General features: G+C 38.3%; 1 protein-coding gene across 2 annotated transcripts in view; it reads right to left on the bottom strand.

Annotated features, from left to right (window-relative positions):
* Nucleotides 1-193: 193 nt before the first annotated feature.
* The window catches only part of LOC149167661 (phosphatidylinositol 3,4,5-trisphosphate 3-phosphatase and protein-tyrosine-phosphatase PTEN2A-like), a 195,397-nt gene continuing 174,440 nt past the window's right edge, over nucleotides 194-21,150 (bottom strand). For both annotated transcript variants that reach the window (XM_089433069.1, XM_089433068.1), the window contains 3 exons: nucleotides 17,656-17,786; nucleotides 17,177-17,246; nucleotides 194-1,063 (listed from right to left, as the gene is read on the bottom strand). In XM_089433069.1, coding sequence (XP_089289195.1) covers nucleotides 440-1,063; nucleotides 17,177-17,246; nucleotides 17,656-17,786 — 825 coding nt within the window. In that variant the 3' untranslated portion in view covers nucleotides 194-439. The remainder of the gene's footprint in view (nucleotides 1,064-17,176; nucleotides 17,247-17,655; nucleotides 17,787-21,150) is intronic.

The raw sequence follows: 21,150 nt of genomic DNA, 5'->3' as shown, positions 1-21,150 counted from the left end.
ATGGATTAAAATAATTTACATTATCTAAAAGAGGGCATCGAAAAGATATACTTGGTATAACCTACCCCACAAAACAATAATATGAATGAGAATCTAACCAAAGGCCTCTTCTAATGATAGCATGCCTAACAAAGTGTTAAACACCATATTAAAACTGAGTACAAGTTATAGGCATGCCTTCCTATAGAATAGATACAGCAGAACGCACAATGCTTTCATAACAAAACAAGCCAATCATATGCTACAATCAAGAATTCCAGGCTTTGTGGGACGAGAAAAAAATCTGTCTTCCTAGAAGATACAGCGCTTTACATAAACTAATTGAAGAAACTGCAAGTCATAATTTGCTTGCATTGCAAAGTTTTTGGAACCAAGCCTTATTTGTCAGAACCAATCAATTATTTCATCAGAATTTTCTCTATGATATATTTTTTACCAATCAATCACTTTCATAGTCTTCTTCATCACCAAATGTGAAAACCGATGCATCTGCAGCAATAGCCTTAAAATCACTGGCTATAACTGTGTCTGACTTCCCAGCCTCCTGCATATAGGATGTCTCTAAACCGCTAGAGCCATCACCCTGATTTTTGCCACTTTTAGAATCACCTTGAGTATCTTTCTGATTCGGAATATGTTCTTTACTTGCATTGGTTTCATCTGGACTTGGTTCATTTTCCGAAGATACTTGACAGGATGATTCAATGCCATGCGTAATATTTACCAAATTGCTCTTTTCCACTACTGGTTCTTTAGATCTTTCAGTGGAATCACTAGATACAGCACCAGATTCTTCTGTATGAGGGACGTTTTCCCGTCTCATCTTTGAAAATCCATTTTCTTCAGTTTCACTGTCTGAAAATATGTCATCTTTTTCTTGGCCTTCATTGCCTTCTGTTGATGGGATAGGTTCATTGCTGTCACTAGTCTGAGTTGGTCTTCCTTCTAGCACACTTGGACTGATCATTCCAGTAACTGTGCCACCTCTAGATTTGGAAGGTACTGGAGCATCATAATCCATCACCACAACCTCAACCTGAAACCCTGGACATGGCAGTTTCCTCTGTACATATGAAACAGAGAAAGAATTAGTTGCAAATATGAGTTAAGGATCAATATCATCAGTTATCAGAAGATTGATGAGAACATGACAACTGAAACATAGACATGTGTAGAGAATATCAGTTCGAAGAATGTGCACTAAGAGTTTCAACAACAAAACAACAATGTTTCCATCAACCATTTAAGTGAAATTAATATTATTAATGAAGAAACTTTTATGCACCTAATCATAAGCAGCGTCGCATAACAGACACTATAGCATGTCACCTAAGGTTACAAGAATTGTAGGTGCATATCAGAGTCGCAAGAAAGGATTGCATACAGCAGCTGTCCCGAATTCAGGATTCATGGATACAGAAATAGATACATGCATACAAACATACATACATTCACGGGCTCTCTTCTATTATTTCTAGCTGAGCAGAACTCACTGTAATAAGCCAGGACACAATTACATAAAAGCCAGCTATGCTGCTAATCCATATGAATGCCACTGCACCATGTAACATGTTCAGCTCAATCAGTTTGAACTTTGAACACTGTTACAAAGCGGATATCACCGTGAGGTCCTCAGTCCTAGTCCAGTTGAGGTTTGAGTCCTGTTGAGTCCTGCTAGTTCATTAGCTTCTATTGTGGGTAGCGGTTGAGCTACCCTCCATCCAAATATTCCATGGGTCAGAGGGATTGCTGATTTTACTGAGGTTTTCCATGGAAAACACAGACAAACTGGATCAATTCAATCAAAATCTACATTTTGAACATAGAAAAGCTGAATATCATCATAAAGCCATAATCATAATTATAAACATTCTTATATAAAAGAAAAAACTGAAAATTTTCCTCATTTAAGCTCCAATACATAATGATTGAGATTTCAAACTTCAATGTTTCATGAATCATATTAATACATGAAAACATGATACTAGCGCAGGCCCTTTAACTTGTGGCTGACAAATGCCTATGGTCCATGGTGGCAAGAGATCGGAGGGGATGAAGTATTCTATAAATATTTCCCAGTTATTTGAAGGTCTGCATTCACAAGAAATAAATAATCTTAAATTTTTTTCTATCTCGAAATGTTATTGTGAAACAATCAAATAATGCTATCAGCAAGTCAAGCATGGCATTGCAGACATAAGACAATGTCAGCAATCCTTCCAATTAGAGTCCGAGAAGGTGCCCAAATAGCCATGTTTCTGCCTGATTGAATGAATCAAGATATCATAACCAGAAAGTTAAATGTTAATGAAAATTAGGTCTCCACACAAGAATATTCAATTACCATGCATACACGCGTAATGCATGACCCAACTTTGTATTTATGATAACATATAGCAGATGAGATGCCATGGAACATTCAGATCCTGTCGGGCTGCAGTAATCCTACCGTCGCCGACCCCTAGTTTCAATCCTTGGATCCAAATGCAGGCAGCCACAATGAGAGGGAGATATGCAGAGGGAAAGAATCTAGGAACTAGGTCATGATCCACTAGATCTATCTCTCCTAAAATCTGAGAGGTTGAATAAAGAAAACTCAAGATAGGATGATGCCCTAACGAAGAACTAGGGGAAGACATGGACCCTCTCCTATGCTACTGCTTGGTTGTTATAACTCCCTGCTGATGTCTGCCTGATCTGATCTCCCTGCTGGTAAGGGATCTGGACAAGTGACATCTCTAAGGATTCTGTGGAGGAAGAATGGTCACTCTGGTTCGTACAAATCTGGAGCTAGAAGTAATGCTGTCATCATCTTGTCTCTTAGTGCCGCTAGTTGATAGGAGCACCATAAAGGAGGAGAGAATCTGCTGAACAGGATCCGGCCTAGGATGAGGCTGGAGAGTGTGAGCACGAAGTATGAAGGCTTCTTGCATGTAAAGAGATACATATCTTTAGTGTAGACGAAACTAGAAAGGGTCTGGACCCCCCTGAACAACCAATGAAATCTACCACAGATCTCGTAGTAAATGGAGCAACGAAAGATGAAGTGCTCCTCCAACTCAATCTCTTGAAGATGTCATAGCTGGCAGATCCTATCTGAATGGTCTATTTGGTGGTCCATCTCAATTCGCAGTTGATGAGATCCAACTCTCAATTGTTCTAAGGGAATCCGAAGGGTGTGCATCCAATGGCGAAGTGCGTAATTGGGACAAACAATGAGTCCATCCCTCATCATCATGAAGTACTCAACATAGAATGCCATCTTTGGATGTAACCCACCGTGAGGGTTTATCCAAGTGACCAATACATATTCCCAATAGATATCCTCATGAATGATTATATTCATCTCATGTTTGGATGGTAAGAGGCAATCGGATGCACAAAAGAAATATCTATATGGAAGAAATCAATCCGTTGTAATACTACTAACTGAAATAAGGAGATCAAATACCTTGATGCACAAGCATTGAGACTGAGCCGAAGGACTAGCAAATGCAATGGATTCTAATGAATTGTCGGCCTATTGCCACACAATCTAACAGGGGTCCTAGGATGGGTACCTAAGGGACAACTACTAGACCAAACGAAAACAATGGGACTAAGACCCACTATCACCTCAGTCAGTGTCCCCTGCTCTTTACGGACTTTCACCGATGGGAGGAGTCCAGGTATAAGGGAAATCACTTGAATAGTAGGATCAATGGCTAAGTATGGTGTGATTTCCAAACCCCATTCAAAGGAGAGACTAAGATAGTGGCTTGGTTGCTTCAAAAGAAAGATAAAGGCTCTCTAAGAAAGGCTTATGAGGAGACCTTGACCTAGGAGGAAGGGATACACCTAAGTCAAGGCTTCCTAAGGGAAAAAAAGACCTCTCTTAGGGTTTTGTGAAATCACAATCATATAAAGATTTGGGACAACAAGAGAGACCTAGGGGAATGAAAGCAAGGCCTAGGGTTTGCAAAATGAAAAGAGCAATAAGATACCTTGCGTCAAGCAAGGATAAGATAGGTCGAGGAATGAATAACTTCCAAAGAGTTTTCAAGAATAAATGACCTATGAAAATGCCACTAACCTAAGAAGTCTAAGGGAAAAATTGATGTTTGAGATAGGGCTCAAGGTTTCTCCAAATCTAGCCACGAGAATTGCTTCAAATTTTGAGGACACTTAGAGGAAACCCCAGCGCAGTAGCTTGCCAACTTGCTCTTCAAAATGACCACCCTAATGCAACTCGCACTAGGCCCTAGTTGGCCTTCAAGGGTTAGGGCAAAAAAATGGAAAAAGGGAAAAAAAGATAAGGTTTTAGGGTTGATCAACTAGGATTAGGACCAATGCCTAGTCAATTGGGAGAAATGGAGTCAAGATCGACTTTGACGAAGGAAATTCACTCTATCAAGTAGCCCAATGTAGCTTCAGTAACCCTAATGAGGCAGTTACCCAACGACAAAGGAATTTATACTTCATTAGGCAAGAAATGATGGAGTTTCAAGGTTTGCAAGATAACACAATCCTCTAGGAACATTCATTCATATTTCTTAATGAGTAATGCATGCAATGCTTTAATAATCAAGTGATTTCAATAATTCGCATTAAATTAGGGCATAAACAATATCATGATAAGACATTTCCATACATTAGACATTCAAGATATAAAGATATAGCATCAAAAGTACACTTACAAAGAAATGTGAGTATATCCATCCATCATAATTGCAATTACAAGCTCCAAGACAAGAATAGCGAAAATCCAAACATCAAAATGCATCAACAACTTCCAATTTCATCCATCAATTGCAAGTCTAGATTCTTTTTCTAAGAGAAGTCCCAATCCAAATGATGATGATTCACAAATGGGGCTCTTCTTTTATTTATCTGAGCCTCAAGGAGTTCGATTTAGTCTAATTAGCCTAATAAGCCCCTAAAAATAACTTTAATGCGCAGAATAACAATCCCTTTGGTGACAAGCCCACCAAATAGATCATAAGAGTACAAAATAAGTCTTCCTAGTGAGGTCGAAATGATAAAATAGTGGTGCAAAGGGTCGTTGGAAGGCCAAGATAAGTCCTCCATGTGCCAAGAAGAAGAGGAGGGCTCCCAAAATGATCACCAAGGGGGTGGCCCCTTGGTTTGCAACCAAAACATTTGAGGTGCTCCCAAGTGGCCATGGGGCACAATGAATGATCTCATGGGTCTCCAACCATATCAAACATGTCAATGCTCCATCAATAGGGCCAGAGCAATGATACAAGCCCTCCCACAAATCTCAAAATGAGACAACACCCCATTTGGGCCCTAGATCAAGGTTAGTTGGGAGCGGGAGAGGAAATGGGAGCGGGGAACGACATTTTCAAAAGCTCCCGATTTGGGAGCGAATTTTTATATAATATATATTTTTATATATTTTGATGCATATATGTCAACAAAAGCATGTAGAATGATGAATTAGATATAAAGAAACATAAAAACATGGATTGAACTATATAACATCAATCATCTAGAAGTTATAATCCTCATCAACCACATCCACAAGTTAGTAACATACAACACATCGAATCTCATGATTCATCAATCTTAAAGTTTCAAGTTTTCAAAACCCAATATATAACATTTATCATCATTGGTCACTACAGTTGTAACTTGTACTTGTAACCATTACCATTACCAAGTAACCAAACGATAACAAAAAATATCTAAAATAAAATGAAATGTTTCAACTTTCAACTTTCACGAAGAATCATATTCATAATTCATTACCAATGCGTTATAATTGCCAACTTCAAACTTCAAACTTAAATTGTCATATATTGTTTACAAAAAATATCATAATAAATATGAACGAGTCAACAATTATAAAAACTACTAGAAAAGACAAGTAAATCTATTATCTGTTGCTAATGCTTGGGCCACTTGTCGCCATGAGAAATGTCTAATTTCTGAGAAAGCATGTAGAATGATGAATTAGTTATAAAAAGCATAAAAACATGGATTAAACCATATAGCATCAATCACCTAGTAGCTACAATCTTCGTCAACCACAGGTCCACAAGTTACAAGTTCTATTTATATAGCATGTAAGGGTGCACATAACCAAAATAGCATCAAGTGCAATCCATCTCTGAACCAATAAATCATGCTACAACAAATACCTACATATCATCAAAATCACTGCCTATCTTGGGACCTTTGTCATTAATATCACCCTCTAAGCATTAACATAAGATAAAAAAAAAAGCGTAGCATGTCAAGTCAAGATTTTGTTTGAGTGATGGGTACATTTTTAGTATGGTCATGATAGAGGATTTCGACAACCAATGTCACTAACATCAAGGTACATAGAGGGATTGGTGCTCTTGACGAATTCCATATCCTAGTACATGACAAAATCCAACGGAAACATTACGATCCCCCCAATCTTGAAAAACAGATAAGTCTGTTGGATTTTGAGCGAGATCTAAAATTCTACTTTCTCCATATGAAATCCAATGAGGTCAGAACCACTCTCAAACATCCTGAGTCATTTCATAGTAATGTTAAAAATTTAAGTAAAAGGATGAAAATGAAAGATAAAGGAGAATGTCACTTTTACTTGTTGTACCTTGGGTCAATAGTTGTTTCCTAGTTCAGCAGAAAGCAGAGACTGATTGGCAAGTCAGTTGTTGGATCACACTGGGTCTATAAGATCAAGCATGCAGTTGATGGGAGTACGGAGAAGTGCAAGGCCAGATTTGTGGCCAAAGGGTTCTCTCATGTCGAGAGGATAGGCTACAACAAGACATTTGCACCCATGGCCTGGTACTCATCCATTAGGACAATATTGGCGATTGCAGCATAGTTGGGGTGGAAGATCCACCAAATAGATGTAAAGATTGCCTTCCTCAATGGAATTGTTGAAAAAGAGATATGCGTTGAGTAGCTTGAGGGGTTTGAAACTTGCAGCCGAGACGCACGTTTGCAGGCTGAAGAGAGCTCTTTATGGGCTCAAGCAGGCACCGAGGGCATGGTATGCCCCGATAGACAACTACCTTCTAGGATTGGGCTTCACTAAGAGTGAGGCGGATCCCATCCTGTACTATATTTTAATTGGAGGTCTTCCGCTCATTCTAGTGTTGTATGTAGATGACCTAACATTAACAAGAGCAGACAGCCTGATCTAGGATTGCAAGAAAGATCTTGCAAGGGAGTTTGAGATGAAGGACTTAGGGTTGATCCACTATTTCTATGGGTTGGAGGTATGGTAGGTTGATCCATGGAGTTCATCTCACTGCCCCAAGTCCCATATCTATTTGTGGTTTTTAAGGATCTAGCCACTCCATTAGTGGCAAGTTTCACTTTGGCAGCAACTACCTCTTCCCTCCTCCTATGCTTTTCATAAATAGAAGCGTGGCATTCTACATAATCTCTAGGGTTGAATTATTAAAAATCTCATCACTATGCTTGAGGATTTTAGAAGTGATACTTCAACCAGTTAACCCCTTCTATCATATACTAGCCACAAGTTTACAAGACAATCTTTGTTTGTTTGTGCCATATTTAGGTTTATTGTACTACCAAATTGGGTCCAAAGGCTTTGGCATGTTGGTAAGGAAATACTCAACTTCCAACTTGAAACCAAAGGATAAGAAAACAAAAGAAAATAAATAAAATAAAAGAACATCAATCGCTGTTGAAAAATTGCTTGCCTATTGAAATGCCAATAAAAGGAAAGCAACATCAACTTCGAAAACGATGCATAAATCTAGAAAAAATTATTAGTTAAGACTCAAGAGGGTAGAATTTGAAATAACATGGATACAAGAATATCAACATCGAAGGAAAATAGCAATTTATTTGACCTCAAATTTAAAGAAAAAAAAATTGTTGATGACAACAATTATTTGGCACTCCTAAACTTGGTGGTTGATGATGGTAAATGCCCTCCCTTTCATTCCCCAACAACTGTAATGACAAGTGTCCCAAAAAAGACAAAAAACAGCCTTGAAGATGCCTAAACCTGCCTCAAGCAATTATTTCCATTCTGGTGCAAAACAGTCCCAATTTTTTGAAAAAAAAAAAATCGCACAATTCAATTTTTCGTAAACCTTGCAAATCTTTCTCAATGATTTTTCGGGCACCATTTCACATTATAATTTGGAGAAATTTTGGTGAAAAATCCTCAATCTTTTCAACTACGACATTAATTATTAATTATTATTAATCACAACTACGATAAGTTGCCCCCTTTATCGAACAGGAAAAACTTATCATTGATGGTACTTATTTATACAAGTACTATATATATATAACACACAGATTCATAAATGTGTGTGTGTGTGAGAGAGAGAGAGAGAGAGATCATTATTGGACCTCCTAGTCTTAGGGCTTTGTCTTCCAGTAGCTGAACACCCTCGAAGTCTATAACAAAAAACCATTCATCCTCCCAAATAACTTGGACTTCCTAATGATGTCTTCGTAGTCAACTCATTAGTAGTGTATGAACCACTTCATAAAGTGCTAATGTGTATTATTGCACAATAATCATAAGAGTTCCATTTGACCACTTGACCAAAGACAAAATACAAGTGACCAACCTATGGTTAAAATTTGTCCCTTAATTATAAGTGTACACGCGTGTTCATGCCTTGGGCATTAACATCTTCTGCTTGTAATGTCCTTATTTTATTGTTTAATCTTAGAACCATAGTTATTAAGTTTGAGTTCCAATTCGAAAATAGATCAGGTAGGATATAGAAGAGGAAACAAAACCATACGAGAAATTTCAATACTAGAAGCACTATTCTAGACAAACTTGATAACTATAATTGTGTTGTTTTTTCAATTTGTTCTATTCTGCAACTATTACTTCGACAAAATCCAATAGCATCCAATTTAACAATCTCACTTCTTCAATTATCCAATAGCAGTAGAGCAATAGTAGATAGAACAATTAAGCAAATGTACAATAAAAGGCTGCCAAGAGACAAGAGACACAAATTTGGTCAATGACCAGGGCAAAAACCACTGAGGGAAAAAACCCTTGCAAATCTTCTTCTTATTAGATTATCTTCAAATATTCAGTAGAGAGAGTACATCAACAATATCCAATCTCAATATGCCTAACAACTGTCCAAAAGAGAGAGGAGTCAAATGTAGGTCAGCTCAAGTCAATAGCAGTCAACTGTTGTCAATTTGTGCCCTAACCAGAGATGTGACAACAGTCAAAAGTTCTCCAAAGGAGCTCAGTCCTGATGTGGTGAATGTGGCTTTCTTAGCTGACCAAATAGAGCCCAAAACAATCTGAATTGAAGCAGTCAAACCTGGTCAACATGGAGGAGCAATTAGCGGTCAAAGTCTGTAATAAGGGCTTCAGTGAAACATCACAAATTGCCTTGAATTTTCCACCAACAGTTGCAGCCTATTAGAATAGAGAGGAATCTGTGAAAATTCCTAGATCTAACAATCTTAGGAATCCTACTGCAACCAACTGAATCTACTTCACCCAGATTGTAAATTACATTACAAGCTTATTTCAAATTTCTTCATGAAACATTGAAGTAAATCACTGAAGCAGCCTACACCAATTAAATATGATTCTGAAACATAGAAACTGAGCAAGGAAAATAGAAACACATACGACATAGTTATTTTTGGACAAAAGTCAACGGAAAAACCCAATGTGGGAAAACCGGTGCAGTAGATCTGAGGGTTTATTATTATTAAGCAGTAGCAAATTCTGAATAAATCATTGATTACCTCACATGGTGATTCAATTACAGAGACAAATACTAGTAGAAGCTTTGTGAGTTTACCTCACATAATCACTGAGAAATCCTGGCTGATCCAACCCCAAACTAACTGCCCCCTGGCTTTTCTGGTTGCCTCTGCGCAGTGTCCGCGTTAGCCTAGCATCAAGATCTCTGGGTGTTTCGTCACTTCTCTAGTTGGTCTATCTGCTGCCCAGGAGATTCGATTTCTACCTCTCGGTCTCACACCTCAGCTTTCGACTTTTGAAAATCGAATTCGTCTGCAGATTTCAAACTCCTCTCTCTCCCTCCACGTTGCTTCTGTGTGGCCCTTCTGGCCCTGCGTCAAGGCTTTTGGATCACTCACTGCCTCTCTTTGTTGATGTATCTTCGGCTAAGAAACTCTCTCTCTCCAGAAATTCTTATCCCTGCCCCTCAACTGCAAGAGATCTCTTCAATCGATTTTTCCTCCTGAGAACTTCTCACTTCATAAAATCGATTTCCTCAATCTCTCTGTGTGTGTTTCCAAATGAACCCCAAGCCTCCATTTTATACTTTCCATGTTAAGTCTTCAACGGCCGAGATTAAGTCTCTAATCAACTGCTAAGATTAAAACATGACTTGATCTGCCTTCTAGATCATTCTCACCCATATTTTGATTAATAGCCATTAATATTTTAATTTCCTTAAGTTTAGAATTCATTCTCACCCATATTTTGATTAGTAACCATTAATATTTTAATTTCCCTAAGTTTAAGCTTAGGAACCCCATTCAAAATATTAATTATTTTAATAAAATACAATTCGGGCGGAATTTCACCAAATGGTTTCTGGGTTCTTTAGAACTCATGTGCCATAGCCTCTCCACCAATTTCCAAGGCTAAAGCACTTTCGATGCTACCAAAAACTAACACTCCCTCTTAGCGAGGAAAGGGGTCTAACAACAATGTCCACCTACATGTTGCTCTGTTTCTGAAGCACCTCCTTTCTGCGTTGTTGCTGCTACTGTACTACTGCCCATGACACTGCCACTGCCATTGTTGCATCTATACTAGAGCTCCCTCTCAAACACTGCATCTGCTATGCTACTAGCACTGCCACTGTTAACACTGCATCCATAGTACAACTCAATTGTTGAGAGAAGCAACTAAAAAACATCGAAAATTAGCTGAACTTAACTGTGTTCAACATAATACAATGAATGTTGGAATATGACTGCTGCTGATTCTAACCCTCTAAATCTTTTGCACTGTTGCTGACTCCTGCACTATGCCAACTACACCGTTGCCAACTTTTCTCTACGCTGATCAGTCTCTGGTCCCCAGCTGCTGCATCTGTCCTCCAAACACTCCACTGCATCATTTGACACTAAGACCATCTCGCTTCCACTGAATCTTGGGCTCCCATAGCAAGGAATTGATCCAAGAGGTGGACTCCTCAAGGAACCTGCCCACATGTAGTCCTCCCAACTATAGCTCAATATCGCCCATCTCCCTCTTGGAGATGCGTGGGCACTCATGGCAAACTCATCCTCGTCAATATTTGTTGAAGCAGCCTTAGGATCATGTTTCGCATCCTTGTCCTTTTTCTTCAAAGGACACAGAAATGCATAGTGGCTGATCTCGCCACAACTCAAACATTTTGCCTTCGAAATGTCCTCCTTTTGCTTTGGCTTTTGATGTGCCTTCGATGTTAGAGTTGTGTTCTCCTCCTCCTCCTTTGTCTTTGTGCCACTCCCACTGCTGCCATTGAGGTTGACCTTTACTAGGTCCCTCCTTAACTCCTCCAGTTGAAGAGTCGCCCACATCTCCTCCCATGAAGACAGTTTTTCTCTGCCCAATATGCTTTGTACAAAAACTTGCCATTCATCCGAGACTCCATTCAGGGCTATCCTCACAATCGCAGTTGGCTGAGGAGTGGACCCCACTGCAGCAAGCTGGTCTCTAGTGTCCTAAAGACGTTGAACGATGCTAGAGCTACAATCTCCTCCTCCTCCTTCGTCTTTGTGCCACTCCCACTGCTGCCATTAAGATTGACCTTTACTAGGTCCCTCCTTAACTCCTCCTGTTGACGAGTCGCCCACATCTCCTCCCATGAAGGTAGTTTTTCTCTGCCCAATATGCTTTGTATGAAAACTTGTCATTCATCCGAGACTCCATTCAGGGCTACCCTCACCATGGCGGTTGGCTGAGGAGTGGACCCCACTGCAGCAAGTTGGTCTCTAGTGTCCTAAAGATGTTGAAGATAGAGGTTCACCCCTTCTCCTTTCTGCATCAAAGTCCACTGCAACTTCTACTCAAAATACATCTTTCGTTGTTCGAAAGAGCCTTCATACTGAGAAGACAAGGCTTCCCACATCTCTCAGGTTGTATCCTTGCCCTGCCAGTGTGAGACCAAATGATCTCGAACTCCATCGAGAATGAGCCTCTTTGCCTTCCCCTGCTTAGCCTTGTACTTCTTCTTTTGATTGTTGTCAGCCGGAACAGCTACAACACTTTTGATGTAGGCCTCGAGATCATATTCCTGCAAAACAGCTAAGATTTTGGTCTTCCATATGACATAGTTGGAAGCACCTTCCAACCTGTCCTGATCTTTGAGCCCATGCAATGCTATCTCACCCAATTGTCGAACTGACTCCTCTAGTCACTGCTTAGCATTGTTCAGTTGCTCAACAGGTGAGAAATTCGAACTTTCTAGCGGAAAGTTCTCTGAGGAGAAAATTCCCCTTCTACGTGTCTTCGTTTTTTCTCCAGCGGATTTTTGCCCCGACAGAAACTGCGCCCTTCAAGCACTGCACTAAGGCTCTGCGTCACTTCCTCTGCCTCTGCAAACTCACAAACTGGAAATCATACCTCTTTGTCGTCTCTCTCAGAGAGAGATTTCCTCGTGATCTCTGCTTCCCGGCAAGGACTACACAATCCCTTCAAGGGGATTTGAATTGCTGCCAAATGCAGCTATTGGCCTCTCTGCTCAGTGTTGGATCTGCTCTTCCTGTTTCAAAATCAATGTCTGATATTGTGTGAAAATTCCTAGATATAACAATCTCAGGAATCCTACTTCACCAGATTGTAAATTACACTACAACCTTATTTCAAATTTCTTCATGTACATTGAAGTAAATTACTGACGCAGCCTACACCAATTAAATATGATTCTGAAACATAGAAACTAAGCAAGGAAAATAGAAACACATAGGACACAGTTATTTTTGGACAAAAGTCCCCAAAAAAACCCAATGTGGGAAAACCAGTGAAACAGATCTGAGGGTTTATTATTATTAAGCAGTAGCAAATTCTAAATACATCACTAAATACCTCACAGAGTGATTCAGTTACAGAGAGAAATACCGGCAGAAGCTTTGTGAGTTTACCTCGCACTATCACTGAGAAATCGTGGCTGATCCAACCCCAAATTCACTGTCCCCCAGCGTTTCTGCTTGCCTCTGCGCTGCCTAGCGTCAAGCTCTCTCGGTATTGCATCACTTCTTTGGCTGGACTATCTGCTGCCCAGGAGATTCGATTTCTGCCTTCTGATCTCACACGTCGGCTTCCAGCTTCTAAAAATCGAATTCTAAAAATTTCAGACTCCTCTCTCTCCCTCTGCGCTACTTCTGCGTGGCCTTTCTGGCCCTATGTCAGCCTCTACGTCAAGGCTTCTGGATCACTCACTGCCTCTCTCCGTTGATGTATCTTCGACTGAGAATCTCTCTCTCTAGAAGTAGCTATCCCTGCGCCCTTCAAGCACTACGTTAAGGCTCTGCATCACTTCCTCTGCCTCTGCAAACCGTCATCTCTCTCAGAGAGAGATTTCCTCGTGATCTCTGCTTCCCGGCAAGGACTGCGCAATCCCTTCAAGGGAATTTGAATTGCTGCCAAATGCAGCTATTGGCCTCTATGCTCAGCGCTGGAATTTCTCTCCCTGTTTCAAAATCAATGCTCTGATACCATGTGAAAAATTCCTAGATCTAACAATCTCAGGAATCCTACTGCAACTAGTTGAATCTAGTTCACCAAATTGTAAATTACATTACAACCTTATTTCAAATTTCTTCATGAAACATTGAAGTAAATTACTGAAGCAGCCTACACAAATTAAATATGATTCTGAAACACAGAAACTGAGCAAGGAAAATAGAAACACATAGGACACAATTATTTTTGGACAAAAGTCCCCGGAAAAACCCAATGTGGGAAAACCGGTGCAGCAGATCTGAGGGTTTATTATTATGAAGCAGTAGCAAATTCTAAATACATCATTGAATACCTCACAAAGTGATTCAATTACAGAGAGAAATATTGGCAGAAGCTTTGTGAGTTTACCTCACACAACCACTAAGAAATCCTGGCTAATCCAGCCCCAAACTGACTGTCCCCCAACTTTTCTAGCTGCCTCTGCGCTGCCCAGCGTCAAGCTCTTTGGGTACCACGTCACTTCTCTAGCTGGTCTATCTGCTACCCAGGTGATTCGATTTTTGCCTTCCGGTCTCACACCACGACTTCCAGCTTCTGAAAATCGAATTCCTTTGCAAATTTCAGACTCCTCTCTCTCCCTCTGCATTGCTTCTGCGTGGCCCTTCTGGCCCTGCGTCAGCCTCTGCGTCAAGGCTTCTAGATCACTCATTGCCTCTCTCTGTTGATGTATCTCCAACTGAGAATCTCTCTCTCCAGAAGCTGCTATCCCTGCCCCTCAACTACAAGAGCTCTCTTCAATCAATTTTTCCTCCTGAGAACTTCTCACTTCACAAAATCGATTTCCTCAATCTCTCTGTGTGTGTTTCCAAATGAACCCCAAGCCTCCATTTTATACTTTTCGTGTTGACTCTTCAACGGCTAAGATTAAGGCTCTAATCAACTCCTAACATTAAAACATGACTTGATCCGCCTTCTAGATCATTCTCACCCATATTTCGATTAATACCCATTAATATTTTAATTTCCCTAAGTTTAGACTTAGGAACCCCATTAAAAATATTAATTATTTTAATAAAAAACAATCCGGGTGGAATTTCACCAAACAGTTTATGGGTTCTTTAGAACTCATGTGCCTTAGCCTCTCCACCAATTTTCAAGGCTAGAGCACTTTCGATGCTACCAAAAACTAACAGAATCACCCAACATCGCAGTGAGAATGTGTCAACACTGCCCAAGTCAACGTTGGTCAACGTCCTGCAATTATCCTGAAATTTGGTTCTGTAATTCGGCCCTACAGTCAGCCCTGTAATTCAGCCGCCTGTACTTCGCATTAGAGAGAGAGAAGACTTCTTCTTCTGACTTATACGAACCAAATAGGAGAAGGAGAGAAGTTGTATGATCGTGTTGATTGGTGCCAAATGAGGTGAAAGGTCTCTTGTATTTATACCAATCCGAGTGGGTGAAAAGACATGTCGAATGGGCATCATGAGCCTACATAAATGTGTGGCCAACCTTAACAATTGTACGTGTGAGAACAAATTAAAATTCCAACTTCTACTTGTCGAAAATGAGTGATCATTAGGTCAATTTTGGTCCTCTCGAAGAGACGAATTTAATGCAACAATTATCTCCATCAAATGAGTTGTCCAAAGTGGAATTTAACCCTAGTTGCATAATTTAACAACTTGGAACCATAACTCCACTTGAGCTCGGCCTACATCTTTTCATGTGTCTCACAATCATAATCAAGATTAGTCTTCTTATGATGTTGTGTATAGTCATCTTCCTTCAATCGATGCATAAATTCATAAATTGTTCTTTGACTTCACTCCATTCAACCTAGATACTCTTTCTTGTTAACTCTCTCAAAAGAAAAATGGCCTCAAAAATGTTCTTGATGCACCCTCTATAGTGTCCAATAAGTTTAAAAAGTGATTTTTCATTATTAATATTGTGCAACTTGTCTAAGGTATCTCCAAAAAATATGATCAACATGACCATGTTTTTGGGGGAATCTTCAATCCCCTTACTCCTCTTTTTTCTTGATTCATGGCATTGGAATAGAAACACACTATAATCATTTTCTTTCTAACCTACTCTTGCATGGTACTTGAAAGATATTCTTCTTTTGTGCTCCTTTAACATTAGGCTTACCTTGAGGGGGTTGCCAAACCCCCTCAACTATTACCACTTAATCCTTGTAGCTTCATTCTCTTCTAATCTTTCCACCGTCACAATCTTTCTCTAGGACATCCTTGCCTTCTTCACCACCAGCTTCAAGCGCTCTCACACTTTCTCTCTCTTATCAATCAAACTTATCTTCGTTCACATATATGCCATCTTTCATATCCCTTTGATGCATGTATTGCATGATCCCCTGCTACATGTCTTCTTCTTGTTTCATATCTCGTTTAAATATTTGACTCATGGCAATGCCAATTCTTTCAGCATCCTTATAACCAATTCTTTCAGCATCCTTGTAAACATCCTATCAACATGCATTAAATAGCCTTCCTTAAAGAGGTCATCGAACTTGTACATGAGATCATCATGATGCAAGTTTTCTCATCTTTATGTTTATATCCATTCTTAGTAAATAGGAGTTTAGTTTACATAAGGCACATTAAAGTATTTTGGTTTAATAAATAAATTAACGGAAAGATGATATATATCCTCTTTCCCTTTTCACTTGTATCATTAAAGGACAAATATTCGATGGTTCTCTCTTCCAACCATATGGTGCTCTTGTATAAACATAAGAATACCTAATCTATTTTTAATGAACAAATATTTGACAGCTCTCTCTTCCAACCGAACAGTTTTTTCTCTCCCTTCTCTTCTAGTTTAATTTTCCAATAAAGGTATATCTTAAATGCCGAAGTCATTTTCTTTCCATGTTTGTTGTTTCTATGATCCATCCCATAATGATGATGGTTTCTGATCACCTTTGTTAGTTCTTTATAAAATGACAATAGCATATGATCGCTCTTATCAAGTCTTCATAGCAGCACTCTCTACACATAAAAATCATGGTCTAAATAAAATAAAAAAAGAAACAGAACAAATCTACCAACTTTATGTCTAATATAAAAGTGTCCAATATTAATGCAAACAAAAAGAATATATAATTTCAATAAATATCCAAAATATCAAGACATGAAAACACACTACCAAAATTCGGTAAAAGTGTACTAAAATGACCAAAGACACAAACGTATTATTCTGGCTTGAACCCCATTTTGACCCATGATAATTTGTTTCAAGAAAAACACTGACAATCAATTTATTCAGATGGTCCTAGAAATTACAGCCATGCAGTAAATGAATGTTTTCTCAATAATTACAGCCATGGAATAATGAATGTTTTCTCAATAAATAGTCTCCTGGGTTTCCTATTAGCAACATTCTTTTGTAGCAAGGTTATATTCTATGCACAGAAACTACAGAGTATCATCCACAATGGTCATTAACAAGCCTAAATATTTAAAATACCCAATAGGTACTGCAGTCCATGAAAGCTCCCTTTTTCCAAAGGAAAAATATCATTACCTTGTCAAAACCATCAAGATCAGTGGTGTTTAGAATTTGCCTGTTCTCCATCATTGTTGTGTTTAACCAACTGAGAAATCAATAAAAAGTGATACCACCAGTCAGAACAAACAGATTGCATGGCATCATTAAAAGAGAATATCTGTGTGATCATTTAGCGGAGATATAAATCTAAACTAATATTCCTAAACGTCAAGTTAAATAAGAAAGTAGTAAAGGAAAATTGGATAATGATGCACTAAAGATGCCCCATTTGCTAGTCTGACATTGTTCCACCTGATCCAAGTAAATTGACTTCATGAACTATGACCATGTTGTCAATTATATAATTTTGAGTGGGATATAGGGAGCATTTGTACATTCTATTTGCATAAAGAATTTTCACCAGATATAAAAGATTAATACTGTTGCATAAATATCTTAGATTACAGGTGAGGTATTCAGAGAAAGTGCAATTTTGAGATGAAACAGTCACACACCAGTAAAAATCACCATGACGATCATGAAAGTGAACTTTGAAGTCACCGCTTAACTCTGTAAGACCCCTTTCTCCTGGCAAAGCAAATACCATGATTCCTTTCCTTGGTGCACTAAACCAAAAATCATCTGGCTGCAGACAACAGTAAATGTGCAAACACACAAGTAAACAGCCAGTAAAGGTGATTATTCATCGAAATATTCTCTTTTAGTTGGTCATATAGATGCTGCTAGTTTGAAGCAAATTATAAGTAGACAGCTAAGATGATTGGCACTGCTTTACAGTAATTAAATTAATGTTCAACTGAGTTTCTGGGATGAAGGAGCAGGGAAACACATCTGGACATGTGTGGAAACACCCACAGAATTCTAGAGAACATTATACATGATTACATGTAACAAAATAAACCATAAATGATACATATAATGATGCAACATACAATAAAATCATGATTAACAAATCATCTATCAACTTTATATTTCTCATTATATTACGAAAATTCAGAAGATATAAATCTAAGTTTTAAGATAACGTATACATCATATTCAAATGAAAATTTGAAATACAATGAGACTGAAATGAAAAATCTGACCCATCAAAATATTAAATGGCTATCAAAGCAGAAACAAACTAAAAGTAGTAAGAACAGGATCAAATGACAAATGAGCATCACTGCTCAAGGCAATGCTTCACTGATCTCCGCATCAAGCCACTGTAAGAAGGAATCAGGATTAACCATTTGAACTGTGAGCAAATGAGAAATAAAATCAAAATGCAAACACCTTAGGTTGCTCTACATTTTTTGAGATTAGATTTATAGCGATTTTATTATATGTTTTTTCTTTTGTCCTTTTTCACTCAAAATGGCCAACTTTAGTCAAAAAGGAGCATGGGAGCACGTGTGAACAGAAGAATAGGTGTGTCTTGTGTGATCCCCGAAGGAAGTCGAATGCCAATATATAGTGGTTTAGGGTGCCTGAAGTGGTGTGTCTCTATATTGGGCCAACTTGTACTTTTGGAGGCAATTTCAAATTTAAATTGTTTTTTACCTCTTTTAATTTTGAGCCTACTTGTAGCTGGGAATACCTCCCACAGCTACCAAAATTCAACAGTTAGAAACTGGTTAGTAAAATACTCCTCCATATGACATGTCATGGAAGGGTCCAACCATCCCAAGATAGTGCATCCTAGAGAAGTGTGCCACCTCTCTAAGAAACAAATAAATTATCGCATGGCTTGAAAACCCTTACCAAGGAGGGAGGCACACCACTAGCAAGATCCAAATAGCCAATCAAAGTGTGAAAAGGGGACATATAAAGTAGGGTTTCCAAGCTATTAATATTAATTTGGATAAATTAAAATAATTTAACCATCAAAAAGTTCAAACTGTAATGACCCATCTACCAGCACAAACTAAACGTGAATTATTAGCATGCATATGATAGCTACATATGCATACGTTGCATGCACTGCACTAATAGTATTAAATTATGAAGCAATTCCAAATATAGGATAAAAGATGTAATTGTTGAAGATATTAAATAAATATCTAACTTGCAAAATATATTGGAATATGTATTTTAGTATGAGTCATCATTCATAATAGGTAACCATAGAACATTATCCAAAAGTTCTAAACTAAATTATAAAAGTTTAAAGGGAGTTATATTATTATAAAAATAGTAACTCTTAACTAAAGGTTAAACATTAAAAGAAGTATAATATAATAAAATATTAAATAAAACTTATTAACAAAAGGACTACGTAATATAGTTGGTATCACCTACAACCTTATAAAGTGATGAGTGTCAATAGTAAGTGTGACTACCTCTTTAATTCACTATGAGGAGCCACATATTAGACAGGGGGCATACAACTAAGGCAATGAAGGATGAATGAGCGGTGGTCCTAAGAGATAAAAGGAGAAGGGAGGAGGACTGAAAGGAGGAGGGAAAATCTTTTGCTGTTGGAGGAAGCACAGTTGAGAGGAGGAAAATTTGTAACACGAGATTACTGACAGTAGGAACTGGGCCTTGTTTGTTTCTGAAGTTTTTGGGCATGGGGGAACAGATTGCAGCAATTGAGAAGCATTTTGGACTGAGTACCTAGGTTGTACCCAGTTTGGCTGGGAGGTTATGGTCTTTTGGTAACGGGAGCGAGAGCGGGAGCAATTCTGAAGCATCTTCATCTGCAAGAACCCAGGTAGGTACTCCACATCAAATTAATTAATTTTGATATATGAATTTTGGTTAAACTTTAAAGCAGGTTTCATGTAGATTTCATATTCTGTTTAGACTAAATATCTGGTTAAATTATTTAGAGCATTACACAAACAACCTCCACAATTGTGCCCAAAGGTTAATGCTCCTAGTCCTCCTCCCAAATAGTCATCAACAAATTATATCTCCATGAACATGTGTGCCAATGAGGGGTACACTTTAATAAACTATTGTACCATGTAAATCAAAGATGTTCTCCATAGCAAAACCCCTCCACGATAGCAACAAAACATAAATTCCAACCCAAAGTACACCACAACCAAGTGATTATTACATCAAAATTACAACCTAACTCTAGGAAAAGGTTACATCACCATTAAATAATAATGTAATAACCCCTCTCTAATTCAAAATTAAGAAATAACTTATCAATGAGGGTACTAACATCATGGAACACAATTCTATTAAAGTCTAAACCTAGCAACTAGCAATTAGGTCCTAGCAGATTTATCACAAATCTATTGAATAAAAGCACAACTAAGTTCTTAACACAATTATTCAACGGAAGCACAATTACACAACCAATCTCAATCACATGTGACACATACAAATCTTGCCCAATCAACAGCTCTTCATTGAATTAATAATCTGAACCTACTTGGGCTCTTGTTCTAGGATAATGGCCCAAGTGAGGAAAATGAAATACAACATATCTTGGATTTGATGTGGCTGATCAACCCTAGATCTGTCCTTGATCTACTTGGTGGAACAGGATCTCTTACGCTGCACCCTTGCACCTTCCTCAGACTCAACACACTTGAGTACATTGTTAAAGAAGGTAACTAGGTTCAATCTGCATATTTGTAATTGAGTCTTAATGAAATGTATTTATCAAAAGAATGAAAAAGAATTTTTTATTATTATTAATATGACTTATTAAAGCATGGCTTTCATGCTTGGGTCATCGTGTTTTAGGTCAAAGTCCCCATTAAGGACTTCTAGGATTTATACTGAGTCATTAGAGTCATTGTCCATTTAAAGAGACCCTTCTTGGGCTTTTGAATCATGTAAAAAGAACTATTATTGAGTCAAACAAGTTATTTGTCACCTCCACACCAAGTCGGCCTCAAGAAGATCAAGTTGGCCTTAAACAGGCCTTAAATGGTAAAGTAAATGTACATGATAATAAAGCAGGTGTATAGGCAAGGGAATGAAGCTATAAAAATTAACTTAACCATATGCAAGCTAACTATTTTACATAGGATAATAAATATGGC

The sequence above is a fragment of the Pinus tabuliformis genome, chromosome 5_1, assembly GCF_031772625.1.
Source record: "Pinus tabuliformis cultivar Carrire ecotype Pingquan chromosome 5_1, CPIR1, whole genome shotgun sequence".
Lineage (NCBI taxonomy): Eukaryota > Viridiplantae > Streptophyta > Pinopsida > Pinales > Pinaceae > Pinus > Pinus tabuliformis.
The sequence above is the reverse complement of the archived record's forward strand: the minus strand, read 5'-3'. Positions and strand labels throughout refer to the sequence as shown.